This window comes from Phyllobates terribilis, unplaced genomic scaffold (genome assembly GCF_046119375.1).
Source record: "Phyllobates terribilis strain yellow unplaced genomic scaffold, ASM4611937v1 Scaffold_9__5_contigs__length_417890890, whole genome shotgun sequence".
In the NCBI taxonomy this organism is placed as follows: domain Eukaryota; kingdom Metazoa; phylum Chordata; class Amphibia; order Anura; family Dendrobatidae; genus Phyllobates; species Phyllobates terribilis.
Genome location: NW_027362769.1, coordinates 203,153,867 through 203,171,959, shown reverse-complemented (window position 1 = coordinate 203,171,959; position 18,093 = coordinate 203,153,867). Strand labels below are relative to the sequence as shown.

At 45.8% G+C, this 18,093-nt stretch overlaps 1 protein-coding gene across 1 annotated transcript; it reads right to left on the bottom strand.

The window, feature by feature from the left end:
* Nucleotides 1–715: 715 nt before the first annotated feature.
* Nucleotides 716–11,615, bottom strand: MCM5 (minichromosome maintenance complex component 5). Its single transcript, XM_073647585.1, has 15 exons — nucleotides 11,348–11,615; nucleotides 8,016–8,142; nucleotides 7,756–7,884; nucleotides 6,379–6,551; nucleotides 6,140–6,295; nucleotides 5,864–6,030; nucleotides 4,320–4,491; nucleotides 3,389–3,500; nucleotides 3,131–3,274; nucleotides 2,799–3,041; nucleotides 2,510–2,622; nucleotides 2,297–2,425; nucleotides 1,510–1,652; nucleotides 1,294–1,421; nucleotides 716–1,177 (listed from the first exon to the last, which is right to left on the bottom strand). Exons 1-15 carry the CDS (start codon nucleotides 11,515–11,517, stop codon nucleotides 1,076–1,078), a joined length of 2,208 nt encoding a protein of 735 aa, XP_073503686.1. The 5' UTR covers nucleotides 11,518–11,615; the 3' UTR covers nucleotides 716–1,075.
* Between the last annotated feature and the right edge of the window lie 6,478 nt (nucleotides 11,616–18,093).

Here is an 18,093-nt window from a genome sequence, read left to right as displayed (position 1 = left end):
CCTCAACGTGCGCACCGCACACGGTCAGGATTTTCTGGAGTCACTGGTGCGAGCAGTCACATGACCACAAGTAAGCGATTTGCATACTTCCAGCCACTTTCCGACTAGTAGTGTGTGGCTTAGCTCAATACAAGCAAAGCTGAGCATGTCTAGTCGGCACGTGACGAATGCATGCTCACAGCTGACAGAAGAATCCTCACAATGTGTGGTTGCACACTGTGGATTCAGAAGTCTGCAGTTACAAACTGACTGTAGACTTTCATCCCAAACCTAGACAACCCCTTTAATATTATAAATAAAACAATGGGTGGTAGTTTTAATGATCACTACCTTGAATTTCATAAAATTAGATCAGATTATGGCTAATCATTTGCAATCTGACAACAGTCCAGCAAAAGTAGCCAGGAGGAAAGAAAAAAAAAATATCCATCACTCCTAACCATCTTTGGCATCTCCAGTGCAAACGAGGCAAAGTTGTCATGGCATGCAATAAATACATTTTAACAGACGTACATATATAATATACATACACACGTACATATATAATATACATACACACGTATGTTTATTATGCTCTGTGATCCGAATAGACTTCAGAGAATAATATTTAACTCAAATTTCCTGTCCACATTTGACTTTTGGCAGGTTCGTCATCACTAGTATTCCGATGTCTGCATCAAGTAATTATTTTTAAAAATAAGACTTGAAGAAAACATCCAACATAAAATGTTTATTTGCTTTTTAAGATTGTGTTATTTTTAAGTAGATGCTCATAGAGATAAAGCATAAGTGACTGGACCAAACCTTACAACAAGCATTTCACATGTAGGATATTATCTAATCTTAGCTGAAAAGGAAGAAAGCATCCACCCTCTTTTTTAGGTCGCTTCAATACATTAACTTTTATAAATCCCTCTGACCTACAGATTTTGCAGCACTTGTAGCTTGCTTTAAAGCATATTTACATAGAGAACCATCCAAGTCCTCCCAGCACGAAGCTACACGACTTCAATACTGTGGCACCAGTACGAGCTGTCCAGTACTCCCTGGTGCAGGATCGGGCGGCTCGTCTGTATTACTTAATGCGGAACAGGACTTTACGCTGAAGTCGATGTTGAATTTCACCGCGTCTCATCATCAGATGCAGAACCCTGTGAATCGCATGTTCTGGGTATTTCTAGAAACCAATCAAAACACTTAAAATGTAAAGTCTGGCCAACCTTAAAATTTTATTAATTAGGTTTATGACCAAGGCAGTCTCCTGGTCCATTTTTTACATTAAATCATTCTCACCTGTTTAAGAAAGTCTTGGATGATGCTGTGCTCAGAAACCTGAGAGCCAATTGCAAACCTCCTCTTCATCTGCTTCTCGATACGAGAGAGCATTTCCTGGTCCTCTTGTGTGGTGAATCCTTCTACTCCTGAATGGGGGTGAACAGTTCGTATAGTATTACAAATGGCCGACACATAATTGCCATGTAACTAGAGGAGAAAGTAGTTCACGCTTACCAGAGAGACTTCCCGACATGGCAGCATCCAGTGTGGACACCTGGAACAAGCGCAACGCCTCTTCTACATCAGTTTCAGTGGCAAAAGGCTGCAACTTCATCTTGCTGAGAGATTCTGAAATTCGGACGATGGCTTCCAATTGTCTGCAAATTAGTCATTGGTATTTATAAAAGAGAAAAAAAAAATAAAAATAAATAAATATAAATATAAATATATATATATATATAAATATAAATATATATATATATTTTTTTTACACCTACATATTCACAATGTAAAAAATAAGCTCCTGCAAAAAAAATTTCCACGTTGCTTGTCAATTTCATAATTGACAGTTTTTTGCAGGGTGTGGATGGGATTTGTTACATTCATTGCTACTTTAACACTGCAGATAGATTGAAGATCTGAAGTGTAATTCACTACGTTTGAATATTCCCTATTGGTCCTCATACACATTAGATGGCTATCCACCCGCCGCATGTTCAGCTGACAGCCATCTCAGCCTTTACTCCCATGTAGAGGAGTGCTCGTTCAGTCGAACGCTCCTGTGCCCTCTAGAATGGTGGCCTATGTCTGGGAGAACAAAGCAATTGGCAGTCTGATCGACATCTCTCCTGACAATCAGTTGTCTGCTGCCCCAATAATCAAATAATATCATTTTTACTGTTTCTGGCTGCATAAAAAGTTGAAAGATTTCATTCATTCTCAAGCACAAACTGAAAACATTTAAAATGTTGCTTGAGAAGAAAGTGCATACAACAGTATAATAGTAAACTTCTGTTCACACCTGACAGTTATGGGAATGCTGGATCTCTTCTCGCTCTCTCTCTCGTGGTCACGGGCGCCGCTCCGCATGAGGACATAACGATTTTTAAGCTTCTCGGCTGCTTCCACCGACAGACGGGGTCCACATTTACTATATACCAGGACATAAAAATTAAGTATAAACACAGAAGCCTTATAGTTACATTGAAACGGCAACAGACAGGACGTTACTTACGTTCTGCAGTAAGCAATGTATTTTTTCAGAGTGTTAAGATCCACCTCTCCCTCTACAGACTGGGTTTGTGTCCGTGCGCTAAGATGGACATTCATCACGTGTTTAGCGAGGGTCTGAAAGGGACAAAAGTGTGAAGAAAAAAAAAATTAAAACACAGGGGTATGTACACGTTTTCTATATCAAGAGTCCAGGGGCTGTAAACTAAATTGTACACTGTAAAGGAAGAGCTCTTCAATCTGCATGACTGAGAATGTGCTCCTTATACACAATGCTTGGACTATATTCTCACCATATCCCTCTGCTCATTGTGTTCATCCTTGACAATGAAGATCATGTCAAATCTTGATAAGATGGTGGGCATGAAGTCAATGTTCTCTTCGCCCTTGGTATCATCCCATCGGCCGTACACCGAATTGGCAGCGGCGAGCACGGAGCAGCGAGAGTTCAGGGTAGTTGTGATGCCGGCTTTTGCAATGGAAATAGTCTGCTGCTCCATAGCCTCATGGATGGCAACTCTGTCATCCTCTCGCATCTGAAAGTTTGATTTCAACAATTAAAAGGGCTAAAGATTAAGATCACCTTGAATGCCTCTACTTGCTAATTATTTTCTCGAGAGCTTACCTTATCAAATTCATCAATGCAAACGACTCCTCCGTCTGCCAACACCATGGCACCTCCCTCCATAATGAAGTTACGGGACACAGGATCCCTCATGACCGAAGCAGTCAAACCAGCCGCACTGCTCCCCTTACCAGATGTGTAAACCTGCAATGGAGAAGCCAAATTAGCAGCAGATAATGACTAAGATGTATGTCTGGTGTGTATGTGCCGTGCAGAAGGAATAATGTATTCACTCCATGGGTAACAAATGCCCCTTACCCCAATAGGGGAACACCTCTCCACAAATTTAAGAAGCTGAGACTTGGCAGTACCGGGGTCTCCCAACATCAGTAGGTTGATATCTCCTCTACGTGTTAGTCCATCAGGAAGCCTGAAGAGGAAAAAGATCAAAAATCCGTGTCCTATAACAATATATACCAGGCAAATGCTGCTATCTGAGGCCTCTAAACCAGACACTAACGGGACTGATTTACGAACATTTTCTAAATTATAGTCTTATACGCCAAATTTGGTTTAACAAATCTTATACATTTTTTGGTCTAGTCCAAGTTCATACCATCTATGAGTTGGCTTACATTAGTCATAAGTTATAACAAATACTGACGTACAGGAATGTGATTTTCGATGTGCCCGTCTGAGATCACTTTCAGATATGCCATATAGGCGAACAGTTTCAAACAGCTTATTTACCTGCTAAAGGCCTATGACAATGTTATCATTGGTCTGATACATATGTATGGTGTGGATATAGAGCTGCCTCAGCTCCTGACATCTGTAGGTGCCGGTTGTGTAAGCGGAGCTCTGATCGCTGCTGATTAAAGGGACTGTCAGCACAGAATGACTGTTCAAACCAAGTACAGGCACTCGCTGCTTCATGGCGGGGGTCAAACCTTTAAGTGCACCTTCCCACTTGTTTTCCCTCCATTTCTGCCCCTATTAAGGCAGAGCTGTCAAACAAGGGAGGGGGGCAGAAAGAGCGAAAATAAGTCGATGGAAAGGTGCACTTAAATGTTTGACCCCGTCAAGATGCACCAAGTACCTGTACTTGGATTGAATAGTCATTCTGTGCTGACAGTCCCTTTAATCAGCAGCGATCTGAGCTCAGCTTACACAACCAGCACCTACAAACCGTAATTAGAACATTTTACACTATAGCAGCAGCATATACTTAATAGTGCACGACATGTACCTTTTACGGGATCCACCGAAGAGTAGACATGCAATCGCCTTCTTTATGTCAGTGCTGCCATAAATTGATGGAGCAATACTTTTAGCAATTGTTTCATAGATGTCGGGTTTAGAAGCGAGACGTCTGAAATCTTCCTCTTCTTGAGGAGTCACAGCACAAGCTGCACTCCTTCCTATGGAAAATAAAACAAGATTATAGAAGTTTCTACCCATTCAGGGACAATTGCCCTTTTCTTATAGCTCTACGTTGGACTGCTACTCCTGTTGTCTCTCCTGAAATTAAAAAATAAACTGAAAATCTAGGGTATGTGCACACGGCGTCTTTCAGGTGGGTGAACTGAGAGTTCTTCAATCGGAAGATGCTTCAGGAAACACTAGAGTTTTGTCTTTTTCCCTGAAGTGTCTTTTAATCTTTTGTGTTGTTGAGCATCTTATTGTTTTTTGGGTAGTCTTAGACTTTTTTTTTTATTCCTCCAATAAACAGCTAACTGTTTCGTCATAGTTTAAGTGCTGACAAAACTCTTAAAGGGACGTCCGGGCGTCTTCCAAGCCTTTCCATTGACTTCTAATATAAAAGTACAGAGCGTCTTCAGAGCGGAAAAGAATGGTCCGCTCACTTTTTAACTGTTTGGCATCTTTGGACACCTAAAGCTGTTAAAAGACTATCAAAAGCCTGACCACATGAACAGCAAGTCGTTATTACATAGAAACGTGTAAGTTCCATTATTTTGAGCGTTTAGCGCTTTTTCAGGAGAGTTTCAGAGCAGCTGAAAAAGACTGTGCGCAAATGCCCTTATCGCAGTACCATTTCTCTTCTTAAAACGAGCTACCCCAAATCTGACACATCAACAACTGGTCAGTCTACAGGCACCCCCCCACAACAACTGATACCACCCAGTTGTCAATTTATTCATACATTTCTTCCAGTAGGAATGGCACAAGGTGGAATTCCAAGAAAAGACGCTGCTGAATTGTCAGGCCAATCTTACTCTGGTTTTAACTAATTAGCTTGCATATATTAAAGTTGTCCAATATAATTAGAGACATAATTCAAGTTCTCGGCTTTCAGTCACTTATGAGGCACTGCAGATAACGTGCCCTGGTCACGCAATGTCCGCAGGAGCAGAGCTGGAGTGGCCAGTGAAGACTATAGGGCAGGGTCTTGCAATCCATTCCCAAGAACATGTGTGCGTATTTGGATGCATTTCCAGGTAGCACCTCAGTGTTACCTGCACACTTGTGTGCTTGCTCATGCCTGCATGGATTTTTGGTACACGGTGGGGGCCCTTAGTGTCATATCACAGTTGTCTTTTGCAGAATCATGACGACCCCAGCAAGATTGAGTAGTGTTGCACATTGTAGAAAATATGTCCAGCATATTCATCATCTTTTACTACAAGACCACCTTAGAGAAATGTCTGACATCCAAAAGTTCATTTTTGTTAAATGTGTGCCATATCTGAACGGTACCACCTGTTCCGTATACTGCAGCTTAGCCTCAAATCCCCCCACTTTGTTGCCTTAGACACATTCCCGTTCACTCACCTGTTCCTTCTGTATCTACTTGGATACCGACAACACGGATATAGGAGCTCCGGATACCCACTCCTACTCTGTCACGGCCTTTAGTGGATGTTTTGCCACTTTTACGAATCGAATAAATGCCCATAATTGTCACTCTATTCCCCGGAACAACTTTGTCACAGAGATACCTAAAAAGTGAGTTTTTTTGTAAAAAAGACAAAACAAAAATGAACTAAATCAGTATGGGGAAACCGGGAAGAGGACCAGCTTAGGGTGTCCTAAGAAGTGAAGTCTTACCTGTCGCAGTAGAGTTGCATGTGGCGGGGCAGCTCCCCGTGGGGCACAGCATCTGGAGACTCCTGAAGTTTTAGGGTCTGAAAATCCACACATTTACATTTGTCAGGTATAATGTAGTATGGATCCAGAGGACACTTGGGCCGACCTGCCTGTTCGCTGTGGGCGATAAGAATATATGAGTACGAGGAGGTTTGTGATGAGACAAGCGAGATGAGAGACCACATCTATGATGAACGCACGTGTTGCACTTTCGTGGCATGGCATAACCCTCCAAGCCTGGTCGCACGGCAATGTTACTGATCGTGTTCCTGCAGCTGCGGCACTGGATGGAGATTTTTATAGCTTTGGCTCTCACGGCTGTAGCAGCGATTATAATACCAGGGATCTTCACAAGGTGAGACATCTGCTCCGACTGCAAAAGAAAAATAGCACTCAGTCGCCAATGAAGTGAAGACGCTGCAAAATCGAAGATACTGAGTCATGTTTGTGTCAAGAAAGTATGTCCACATATAAAGAGTGCGCGCTCAGGAGCTGAGGGTGCTCCATACAGCAGATTCTGGCTGTGTTACACAGTTGGCATCTGCCTGTAACAGCAAAAATGTAAAGGATTTAAAAAATATGAAAAAAACTTATTTTTTATTAATAAGAATTACCCTTTTATTCCCATCTGAGGTAATTAAAAAAACATTTTGGTCGAGCTTTTACAGACGTGGAGATACCAATTAACCTAAACTATAAGATCTGAAGTCATTTAGCCAATAAAACTATTTGTTTTGTATCACCGGAATCGTACTAACCTGAATTACGCTAACAAGTCAATGAACACTGTAAAATTACATCCAAAAAACAATGACAGAATTGCATTTTTTTTTAACCATTTCACCACACTTGGAAGTTTTTTCTACCAGTACATTGAATTGTAATATGAACGGTTATCATTCAAAACTACAATTCATCCAGCAGAAAGAAAGCCACCACAACAAGCTCTTAAAAATGGCCATGTGGACAGACAAGCATAATAAAAAAAGTTATGGCTCTTGGAAGAGGAAAATAACAAAAAATTGGCAAAGTTAAACTTAAAGGGGTTGTCCACTACTCTAACAACCCCTTCTCAATCGCTATACCCCCTGCCCCCTTTAGAAAATAACAGCTATAACTCATCTTTGGTGCCAGCGCCATTGCAGCCATGTCAGCATGGACTCTCCCGGGGCTCCCTTGACATTGTCACGTAATGCAGCCAATCAGCACTGACTTCACTGTCCCTTCCTTTGGACAAACAAGACATGTGGTGGAAATGAGAGAGGCAACAGCTCTCATTTACTTTCAATGTCAGTTACATCTGAATAAGGAGACAGTGAAGTCAGTTCTGATTGGCCACATCACATGACAATGTCACGGGAGCCTCGGCGCTGACACTGTTGGAACAGCGCCTGCACTGTAAGTTAATATAGGCGTTATTTTACTTTGGTGGAGAGAAGATGATTGAGAAGGGGGTTGTCTGAGTAGTGGACAACCCCTTTATAATTAAAAAAAAAAAAAAAAGTAATCGAGGAGGTGACAGGTACTTTAAGATCAAAGCACAGTTCTAGCAAAGACAATGGCAGTATTATGAATACCTTCAGACTCCGAATGTTTGCAGGATTGGCATCTGAGCGCAGCATGACTTGGATCTCTTGCACAGCTTCTTCACCTGCAGGACGCGGACGGGTCACCTCATCAGCCACCTCCTGAGCTGCTTCCTCCAGCTAAAAAACATGGCATTGAGAATATAACATCACAAGACATCGTGACTGACGTGCCATGTGCAGGGGAGAATCAATACGCCATCATTCAGTTCCAAGAAGCTTTCTGTACACACCAGTAAGATATTACTTACCAGCTGAAGGTGTTCTGTCGGCTGCTTATAGAGATAATCTGCAAGTTCCTCATCAAAACTGGCCAGATCTTCCATCTCCACCTCTATCCAGTACTCTCCCAGGTTGTAGTGACGCTTCAGTTCATCTCTGAAATCAAATAACCGAAGTTACAATACACCAATGTGACAGGACAGCTCTGCCGAGTGACACCCAACAACACACCTACTGCAGGAGGCTGCGAGATCAGAGACACCCTCGCTCTGTCTGGGCATTGTGGTCTTTATATGGATTGTGAAATATGCCTAAGGCTCAGTTCACATCACATTTGGTGCATCTATTAACAGGAGTTGAGCCACACTTACAATGTTCCTCCAGGAGGTCATGTGCATCAGGCAGGACATGTGCATAAAGGAGTTTTAAAAGGGTTGTCCGGCCTTCGGTTACAAGTCTGCAGTCCCTTATGTGACTTGCATTCTTCAGGCCACATTCCAACTAGATGTGTCCCGATTCACTCAATACATTTGCATTGATTAAGGCCATGAATGTCTAGTCGGCATGTGACTAAGTATACTAATCGTATATTTGCTGGTAAGTGCCCAGCGCTGGCAAATCCTTGCAGGGCGCGCAGTACAAGGATTCAGAAGTATGCAGACTTGTACCCTAAGGCTGGATAACCCCTTTAAGTGATCGGTGGTGATCTCAAGATCCACATCCCTACTGATCAGTTTACAATTAAAGAGGCAGGAAAAAAAATTATATTTTTTAATTGTATACAAATATAATTCACTTACTCTTAAATTTTATTGTTTACAGCTCGTGTTGCCTAGGTTACCGGCTACTGCAGTGTAGTAGTTCTCTCCAATAGACCTTGTAAGCGCTGTGCTCAGGCTGGCTACAATCCCTGATGGCTCCCAATCCAGACAGCCACTGCGCTCCAAAGCTGCAGAGCCAGAACTGCCGCTACTTGCAGCATCACACTCACAGCTCGGGCCAATGCTGTAACATTATCACTGGCCCAAGCCATCAAAAAAGGAGCCCGCTTCGCTCTTTAAGGGTAAAATTGCAAAGTGCTGGTAATAACAATTTACCTCTTATCAAAAATACTCCGCTCTCATGAAGGAAGGTTAGTTTTTTTTTTTTTTAAATTTATAGCTCGTTGCCTAGGTTACTGGCCACCTCTGCAGTCAGTCAGTAATGGATGGTTTCCAAGGCAAGGAGCACGGCACTTACAAGTCAATCCAGCTCTTAATCTGTCTAGATCACTGGATCCCTCCAGCTACAGAGACAAAGCAGTCTGGGTGAGCATACAGCTCAGGCAGAGGCACAGCCGCAGCTGGCCCGTGCTCCGGCAGAGGCACAGCCGCAGCTGGCCCGTGCTCCGGCAGAGGCACAGCCGCAGCTGGCCCGTGCTCCGGCAGAGGCACAGCCGCAGCTGGCCCGTGCTCCGGCAGAGGCACAGCCGCAGCTGGCCCGTGCTCCGGCAGAGGCACAGCCGCAGCTGGCCCGTGCTCCGGCAGAGGCACAGCCGCAGCTGGCCCGTGCTCCGGCAGAGGCACAGCCGCAGCTGGCCCGTGCTCCGGCAGAGGCACAGCCGCAGCTGGCCCGTGCTCCGGCAGAGGCACAGCCGCAGCTGGCCCGTGCTCCGGCAGAGGCACAGCCGCAGCTGGCCCGTGCTCCGGCAGAGGCACAGCCGCAGCTGGCCCGTGCTCCGGCAGAGGCACAGCCGCAGCTGGCCCGTGCTCCGGCAGAGGCACAGCCGCAGCTGGCCCGTGCTCCGGCAGAGGCACAGCCGCAGCTGGCCCGTGCTCCGGCAGAGGCACAGCCGCAGCTGGCCCGTGCTCCGGCAGAGGCACAGCCGCAGCTGGCCCGTGCTCCGGCAGAGGCACAGCCGCAGCTGGCCCGTGCTCCGGCAGAGGCACAGCCGCAGCTGGCCCGTGCTCAGGCAGAGGCACAGCCGCAGCTGGCCCGTGCTCAGGCAGAGGCACAGCCGCAGCTGGCCCGTGCTCAGGCAGAGGCACAGCCGCAGCTGGCCCGTGCTCAGGCAGAGGCACAGCCGCAGCTGGCCCGTGCTCAGGCAGAGGCACAGCCGCAGCTGGCCCGTGCTCAGGCAGAGGCACAGCCGCAGCTGGCCCGTGCTCAGGCAGAGGCACAGCCGCAGCTGGCCCGTGCTCAGGCAGAGGCACAGCCGCAGCTGGCCCGTGCTCAGGCAGAGGCACAGCCGCAGCTGGCCCGTGCTCAGGCAGAGGCACAGCCGCAGCTGGCCCGTGCTCAGGCAGAGGCACAGCCGCAGCTGGCCCGTGCTCAGGCAGAGGCACAGCCGCAGCTGGCCCGTGCTCAGGCAGAGGCACAGCCGCAGCTGGCCCGTGCTCAGGCAGAGGCACAGCCGCAGCTGGCCCGTGCTCAGGCAGAGGCACAGCCGCAGCTGGCCCGTGCTCAGGCAGAGGCACAGCCGCAGCTGGCCCGTGCTCAGGCAGAGGCACAGCCGCAGCTGGCCCGTGCTCAGGCAGAGGCACAGCCGCAGCTGGCCCGTGCTCAGGCAGAGGCACAGCCGCAGCTGGCCCGTGCTCAGGCAGAGGCACAGCCGCAGCTGGCCCGTGCTCAGGCAGAGGCACAGCCGCTGCTGGCCCGTGCTCAGGCAGAGGCACAGCCGCTGCTGGCCCGTGCTCAGGCAGAGGCACAGCCGCTGCTGGCCCGTGCTCAGGCAGAGGCACAGCCGCTGCTGGCCCGTGCTCAGGCAGAGGCACAGCCGCTGCTGGCCCGTGCTCAGGCAGAGGCACAGCCGCTGCTGGCCCGTGCTCAGGCAGAGGCACAGCCGCTGCTGGCCCGTGCTCAGGCAGAGGCACAGCCGCTGCTGGCCCGTGCTCAGGCAGAGGCACAGCCGCTGCTGGCCCGTGCTCAGGCAGAGGCACAGCCGCTGCTGGCCCGTGCTATCAAACAGGAGGCTGGCTGCTAGCGTGAGACAACCCCAATAGATCAGGTTTTGGGAATACCCCTGTATCAAGAAGTGTCTGATCCCTGAGGGTCCACCCAGTCACAACAAGGGTCCCCTGTGATTTTGGGACATGCAGGGTCTCACTCCAGTCATGGCCTATGGACCAACACCTGGCTCCATTAACCCTTCATATACACTACTGGTCTAATCACATAGGGGGGTGGGGGATTCACCTAATTGGTGGTCCCAAGCGATAAAGAAACATTATTACCCCGTGATAGCAAACATCTGACATTATTTCCATTATTAGAAGATCCCCCATCAGGGAATAGAATTAGAAGACAACAATATTCTACAATCACAATCAGATCGGCCGATCATCACTATCCGTGCAGCTCCGCATTACGTGCCCGATCAGACCTGTATTTGTAGGTGAAGCCGGTGCGGTCGGTGCCATAGCGATACTGCCGCAGGAACTCCTTAAAGCGCTTCTTCAGCTGCGACTTCTTGGCCTGTCCATCATCGCCGGCCTGCTGCTCTCCGCCAAAGCTGTCGCTGTAGAAAACACCAGCATCGTCGAAGCCGGACATGATGGCAAAAACTAGGGAGAAGACTGCGACCTCACCACCAGCAGAAAGCGCGCGAAAAGACTACTTTCGCGCCAAAGCAGATTCGGCGCCACCAGGAGGTACACGCCCACTCTTGTATTCTATTGGTTACTGAGCCGGGTATCTGGAAGAAAACTTCAGAGGGTGTGGTTTAAACAGTGAACTGCAATGCGCATGCGTAAACATTCTCCGCTTGCTAGAGGGTAAACTGGTCAGAATGTACGTCTGGCGCCATTTTGTTGGAGGCCAAAGAACTTGTAGCATAAAAAATGTCAGACGCTGTAACTCAAGTCATGGTAACTGGAGATTTACTGAACGAGTTCACACATTATATAATATATGAGGAAAAACAAAAAGACCAAATTATACAGTGTGCCAAAATTTACCACAGCGCTTTCACAGAAATTGTTGTTAGTGGGGCTTTCAGAGACATTCTCGTTAGCGTGGCTTTCACAGACATTGTCGTCAGTGGGGCTTTCACAGACATTGTTGTCAGTGGGGCTTTCACAGACATGGCCATTAGTGGGGCCTTCACAGACATTGTCGCCAGTGAGGCTTTCACAGACGTCATTAGTGGGGCTTTCACAGACATTGTCCTTAGTGGGGCTTTCACAGACATTGTCATTAGTGGGGCTTTTACAGACATTGTCGTTACTGTGGCTTTCACAGACACTGTCGTTAGTGGGGCTTTCACAGATATTGTTATTAGTGGGGCTTTCACAGACATTCTCGTTAGTGCTGCTTTTGACGCGCCCCCTGGGCCGTGGGGTACTCGGCAGCCGGGCCTCTGGTTGCTGGGGGATATCACGGTAGTTGGCCCGGTCCCTGACCCAGGGCGGTCAGTAAAAAGGGGGAGATATTTATAGGGGATTTGGAAAGTTCGTGACGCCACCTATGGAATGCGGCTAAGGGGTGCCGCAGCTGCAGAGCAGTCCTCTTGAGCTGGTGTTACGGCAGCAGGGATGGTGTGGCTCTCCACAGGTAGAGCTAGCTCCAGGGCAGTGTAGGACGTGTAGGTTGCGCTGGGCGTTGTAGTGCAGGGAGGGAAAGATGGCGCAGATGAAAGAAGGGACGGAGGCAGTGCAGTGCAGTCATCCGAGTTTTTACTCACAGTTCTTATGACAGTTCCACTGGTGCACTGTACAGTTGTCGGCCTCCCACGTCGCGCTGCGTTCACCAGGCAGGGGTTCAGCACTTCCTCCGGTAGATTAGGAGTACCTGGCAGAACCCCACTTTCTTGTGCTCCTAACTAGACCGTCTTCTCGCTGGGTCTTTCTCCCTCCTGCCCTGCGCTTCCCACTCTCAATCCGGCTCGGGTGCTCTGAAGTCCCTCCTGTCTCGTCGGAGTTCCTGGACCTGCTTGACCCTCACTGGGATTAGAATGAGGCTTCGGCAACTGACTATATAAGCCAGAAGCCTCCGGTTTTCCCAGCCGGGACGTAGAGTAACACGGCTGGACCAAGGGCCGGTCCCCTTCTTGCGGCCTACGATCCCTCTGTCTTCTGGCAGATTCGGGGCGTACGGGTGCCGTCCTGCACTCTCCGTACCCCCTAGGATCCCTTCTTAGAATGGAGCCTACTCCTCTGCTCCCCACCTGGGCCTCTAGGACTGGGTCCTACTTGCGGAGCCGAGCTCCTAAAGAGACTTTGCTCCCTGACCGACTGTCCTTCTGTTCTTCTGAACAGACCTAACCTGCCACCCTAAGATGGCTTCCCTTTTTATACCTCACTCTATAGTGCTCCCCTAAACTACTTCCTCCACCCGCACCCACTACTGGTTCCCCTACCTTTGGGTTCCCCCCACTCCAGTCAGGGTCAGGGCTCAGCAGGAAAACACATTGCATCTTGCCCTTCCAGCCTGGAGCAGTGTAGTGTTGGATGCAGGTGTTGGGGTTCCGGGCAGCACTCCCTCCTTACCTGAGAGAAGGAGATACCACACCTCTGGGTGAGGTGCAGTACCTCTGTGGCGATTGAACCCTCAGGGGCGCCACACTTTCACAGACATTCTCGTTAGTGGTGCTTTCACAGACATTCTCGTGTGGTCACACAATATATATTCCACATCAAAGTAGTCAGAGGAAGCTGCGCAAACAAGGGGAAAACATTCCCATCACTATTTCATTTTTTCTCTGTTGTTCACCTTGTAATAAATAACGGGATATAAATTTAACTTCTTAAGGACGCAGTCAATGTTTTTTTTTTTTGCCTTTCTTCAAGAGTCACCACATTTTTAGTATTCCGGTAAAATCGGCCTTGTGTGGGCTTGTTTTTTGCAGAACTGGTTGTAGTGATTTGATTGTCATAATGGAGGTGGGGATGGAGACCCCAATTCCCAATCTGTAATCTCCAGTAGTGGAATGTCCAATGTTTTGCAGATCATCATTGCATCTGAAGGAAACCGACCAACCCTCTTTCCTAGCTGCAAGAGAGAAAGGGAAGCACCAGCAGTAAATGATATGGTGTTCACGAAGAGTAGAGAGGAGGGGACGAAGGTGCTGTCTCATCTGAATTGTTATCCATGAAAGATCTGGGAATAGCTGGAAAGCTGATCCTTTGTAATCCAGGTTCCGTGTGGCAAGTGTCTTAGATATAATAGCTTCTTTGGTTGTAAAGTCATGGACACAACATATGATGTCACTGGTAGGGACAAGGTTCCCTTTGCTTTGAGGGCATGATGAACTTTCTCCAGCTTGATTTTGTTAGAATGCGGCAGACCTAGGCTTTTATTAAAGATAGATTGCAGGATTTTCTGGAGGTCTTCATCTCTTTCAGACTCGAGGCCACTCAATCGAATGTTATTGCATCTATCTCTATTGTCAATGTCCTCCAAATGGTAGCCCTGAGAGCCTCTGCATAGGAGGTGACTGACCCTTGTAACAGGGTCATATTTGATTACGTGTTTCATCATGGGCCCCCTCCAGTAATTCCACATTGTCTTCAAGAAATGTAATATTTTTTTTTAAACTGCAATTTTTTTTTTGACAGTTTTAATACAACCAATGAGGTAACATTTCTAACAGAAAATAATATAAAATTTTGATTATAAAAGAAGATGCAGAAAATGCGAATTAAGGATAATAATTAAAGGAAGGGAGGGTGGAAGTGTGAGAAAAGTGTCCCCAAGAGGTAAAGAAATTCTACTTAATGAAAGAGGGCTCATTAACCCTTTAGTGATAGAGCCAATTTTAACCTTCCTGACCAGGCCAAATTTTTTAAATCTGACCAGTGTCACTTCATGTGGTAATAACCCTGGAACGTTTCAACGTATCCCACTGATTCTGAGATAGTTGTACTTTATGTTGATAGTAAAATTTAGGTTGGTACGTTTTGCATTTGTGAAAATATCGGACCTTTGTTAAAAATTTTGAAAAATTCACAATTTTCAAACTTTCAATTTTTATATCTTTAAACCAGTTGGTCACGCTGTACAAAATAATCAATAAATAACAATTCCCATATGTATACTTTACATCTGCATTCTGCATCATTTTTCAAACATTTTATTTTGTTAGGCTGTTATAAGGGTTAAAAGTTTAGCAGCAATTTCTCAGTTTCAAAAAATTTACATAACCTGTTTCTTTAGGGACCTGTTCAGATTTAAATGAAGGGCCTATATATTGGAAACTCCCCAAAAGTGATAGCATTTTAAAAACCATACCCCTCAAATACTTCAAAACAGCTATCAGGAATTTTTTTTAACCCTTCAGGTGCTACACGGGAATTAATGCAAAGTGGAATGAAAACATTTTTTCTATAGTTTTCCTATAAAATGTTGTTTTAGCCCCAATTTTTTTTACTTTTACAAGGAATGACATTATAAAATGGACCCCAAAATTTGTCACCCAGTTTCTTCTAAGCCCACTGATACCCCACATGTGGTCAGAAACCTCTATTTAGTCAAACGGCAGGGCTCGGAAGGGAAGGAGCACCATTTGAATTTTGGAACATAAATTTGGCTGAAATAGATTGCGGGTGCCATGTCACGTTTGCAGGGCCCCTAAGGTGCCTAAACATCAGAAACACCACATAAGAGACCCCATTTTGGAAACAACACCCCTCCAGGGTTTTATCCAGATGTATAGCGAGCATTTTAAACTCACAGATATTACACAGAATTTGATAACATTAGGTCGTCATATTGAAAATTTTCATTTTTTTCACAAAAATGTTGCTTTAGTCCCAAAGTTCTCGCTTTGGCAAGAGGAAACATGAAAAAGTGGACCCCACCGTTAGTTACCTACTTTCTTCTGAGCACGTTGATACTCCACATAAAGTCAAAAAGTTCTGTTTGGACACATGACAGTGCACGGAAGGGAATAAGTGACATAAATAATAATAATAATAATTAATTTGGTATTTGAAATGTAAATTTGTCTGGAATAGATTGCAGATACCATGTCTCATTTGCAGAGCCCCTGAGGTACCAAAACAGCAGAACCCCCACAAGTGACCCCATTTTAGAAACTACACCCATCAAGCAATTCATCTAGAGTTGTGTTGTGCTTGTTGAACCTGTAGATGCTTTACAGAACTTTTTAAAATGTGGATGTGAAAACGAAAATTAGTTTTTTTTTCCGCTAAAATGTAGTTTTAGCCCCAAATTTGTAATTTTCACAATGCATAATAGAAGAAAATGGACCCCATAATTTATTACGCAATTTCTCCTAAACACGATGATTCCCCATATGTGGCATAAAGCTGCTATTTGGGCATATGGCAAGGCTCGTAAAGGAAAGAGTTGATTTTTGTAACGTAAATTTGCCTGGAATAGATTGTGAATGGCATGTTGTATTTCAAGAGCCCCTTCCATGCCAAAACAGCAGAAACCCCTGACAAGTGACCCCATTTTGGAAACTAGACCCTTCAAGGAATTCATCTATTGGTGTACTGAGATTTTTTAACCTACAGGTGATTCACAAAACTTTATAACATTTAGATTTTTCCACAAAAATACTGATTGAGCATCAAATTTATAATTTACACAAGGGGTAATAGGAGAAAATGGGCCCTATAACTTGTTATGCAAAAGTTTTACTGAACCTGACAGTTCCCCATATGTGGTTGTACCCTATTGTTTGAGCACAAGGCAAGAATCGGATAGGAAATTTTCCGAGCCCCTGAGTTGCCAGAACAGCAGAAAGCCCCACAAGTGACCCCATTTTGGAAACTACACTGCGTAAGGAACTCATCTAAGGGTGTAGTGAGTATTTTGAACCAACAGGTGCCTCACAGAATTGTATAATGTTGGGACATGGAAATATAACATTTTAGTGGGAATTTTTTTTTTTTTTGCTGCAAATTTGTCAGTTACACAAGCGTTAATAGATGAAACTGGACCCCACAATTTCTTGTGCAATTTTGCCTGAATGCGGTGATGCCCTGTATGTTGTCATAAACTACTGTTTGTTCACACATCAGGGCTGAGAAGGAAGGAGCACTATTTGGCTTTTGGAGCACATATTAGAATAGTTTGAGGGTGACATTTGCGTAGCCCCAAAGGTGCCATAAAACCCCCAAAGTGACCCCATTGTAGAAAATAGAAATTGCACCTCTTAATGAATTTATCAACGGCTGCAGTGACTATTTTGTAACATACACGCCAGGCTTTTTTTTTCTAGAGAATTGCAAATCTGCCAGTTTAGTTCCCATATGATGTTCCCCATACAGTGTAGTGCCCCCATACATTGTACTGCCCCCATACATTGTGTCCAGCTTGTGCTTCGGGAGACATGCACCCTGTAAATTGTTAAGTGCTCTCTCCACTACAATAATGCCAAACATGTGGCCACTTACTGCGGTTTAGACACAGTGGGACTCAGAAGTAGCTGGCATTTGGATTTGGGAACGCAGAAATCACTGGATATTATTTGAGGGGGTGTTGGAAACATGTCGTTTTTACGGAGTCTTTGTTCTACCAGTAATGTGGAAACCCCAATATTTCCAGTGACTGATGACAGATCTAGGGGCTGGTTTTGTGTGGGATAAGTTATGGGTTTTATTGGTAACATTTTAGGGTACATAACATTTTTTGATCACTTCCAGTTTCAGGCTGGGATCACATTCTTGTGTTCGCTAAGCACTTACATTGGGATTTCTGTGTAAATTCCACAAAAATGCAATTCAGACGAAAACCCCAACAGAATCAACCTTTCACAGGTGTGACAGAGGTGACAGACTGTCGCCCTGCAGTGGGTTGCAGGAGTTCTCTACGTTTGGCATTGCAGACAGCTTCTTAGATAAGAGGCTGTCTTTAGGACCGAGCGGCTACCTGTCTTTTGCTAATTAGCTCTCTTGCCTGGGTGTATATATATATACCTGTTGTGTCTGAGAGGGAGTCGCCGGCTATATTCATTTCTACTTGTGAGGCTTAGCAGGAGCAGCACTTCGTCCTCTCTGGAGCTTCAGGCTGTGTGCATAATCGACTCATCTAAAGCTAAGCAATTTCCCCCTGTTTTGTCTTCCCTTGTTGTCTATAGTGTTTAGTGGAGGTTAACTAGTATTCATCTTCTTCCATCCCTAGCCGTAGCCTTACGCCAGGGAAAGTAAGGTGAGGCATGTG

What these genes read in the sequence shown, in the direction of transcription:
- MCM5 (XM_073647585.1), bottom strand. Translation starts at nt 11,517, where the DNA reads ATGTCCGGCTTCGACGATGCTGGTGTTTTCTACAGCGACAGCTTTGGC. An exon ending in GCATTGATGAATTTGATAAG is followed by an intron (nt 3,042 to 3,130) that starts GTAAGCTCTCGA and finishes TCAAACTTTCAG; the next exon opens with ATGCGAGAGGATGACAGAGT. An exon ending in ACAATGAGCAGAGGGATATG is followed by an intron (nt 2,623 to 2,798) that starts GTGAGAATATAG and finishes TGTCCCTTTCAG; the next exon opens with ACCCTCGCTAAACACGTGAT.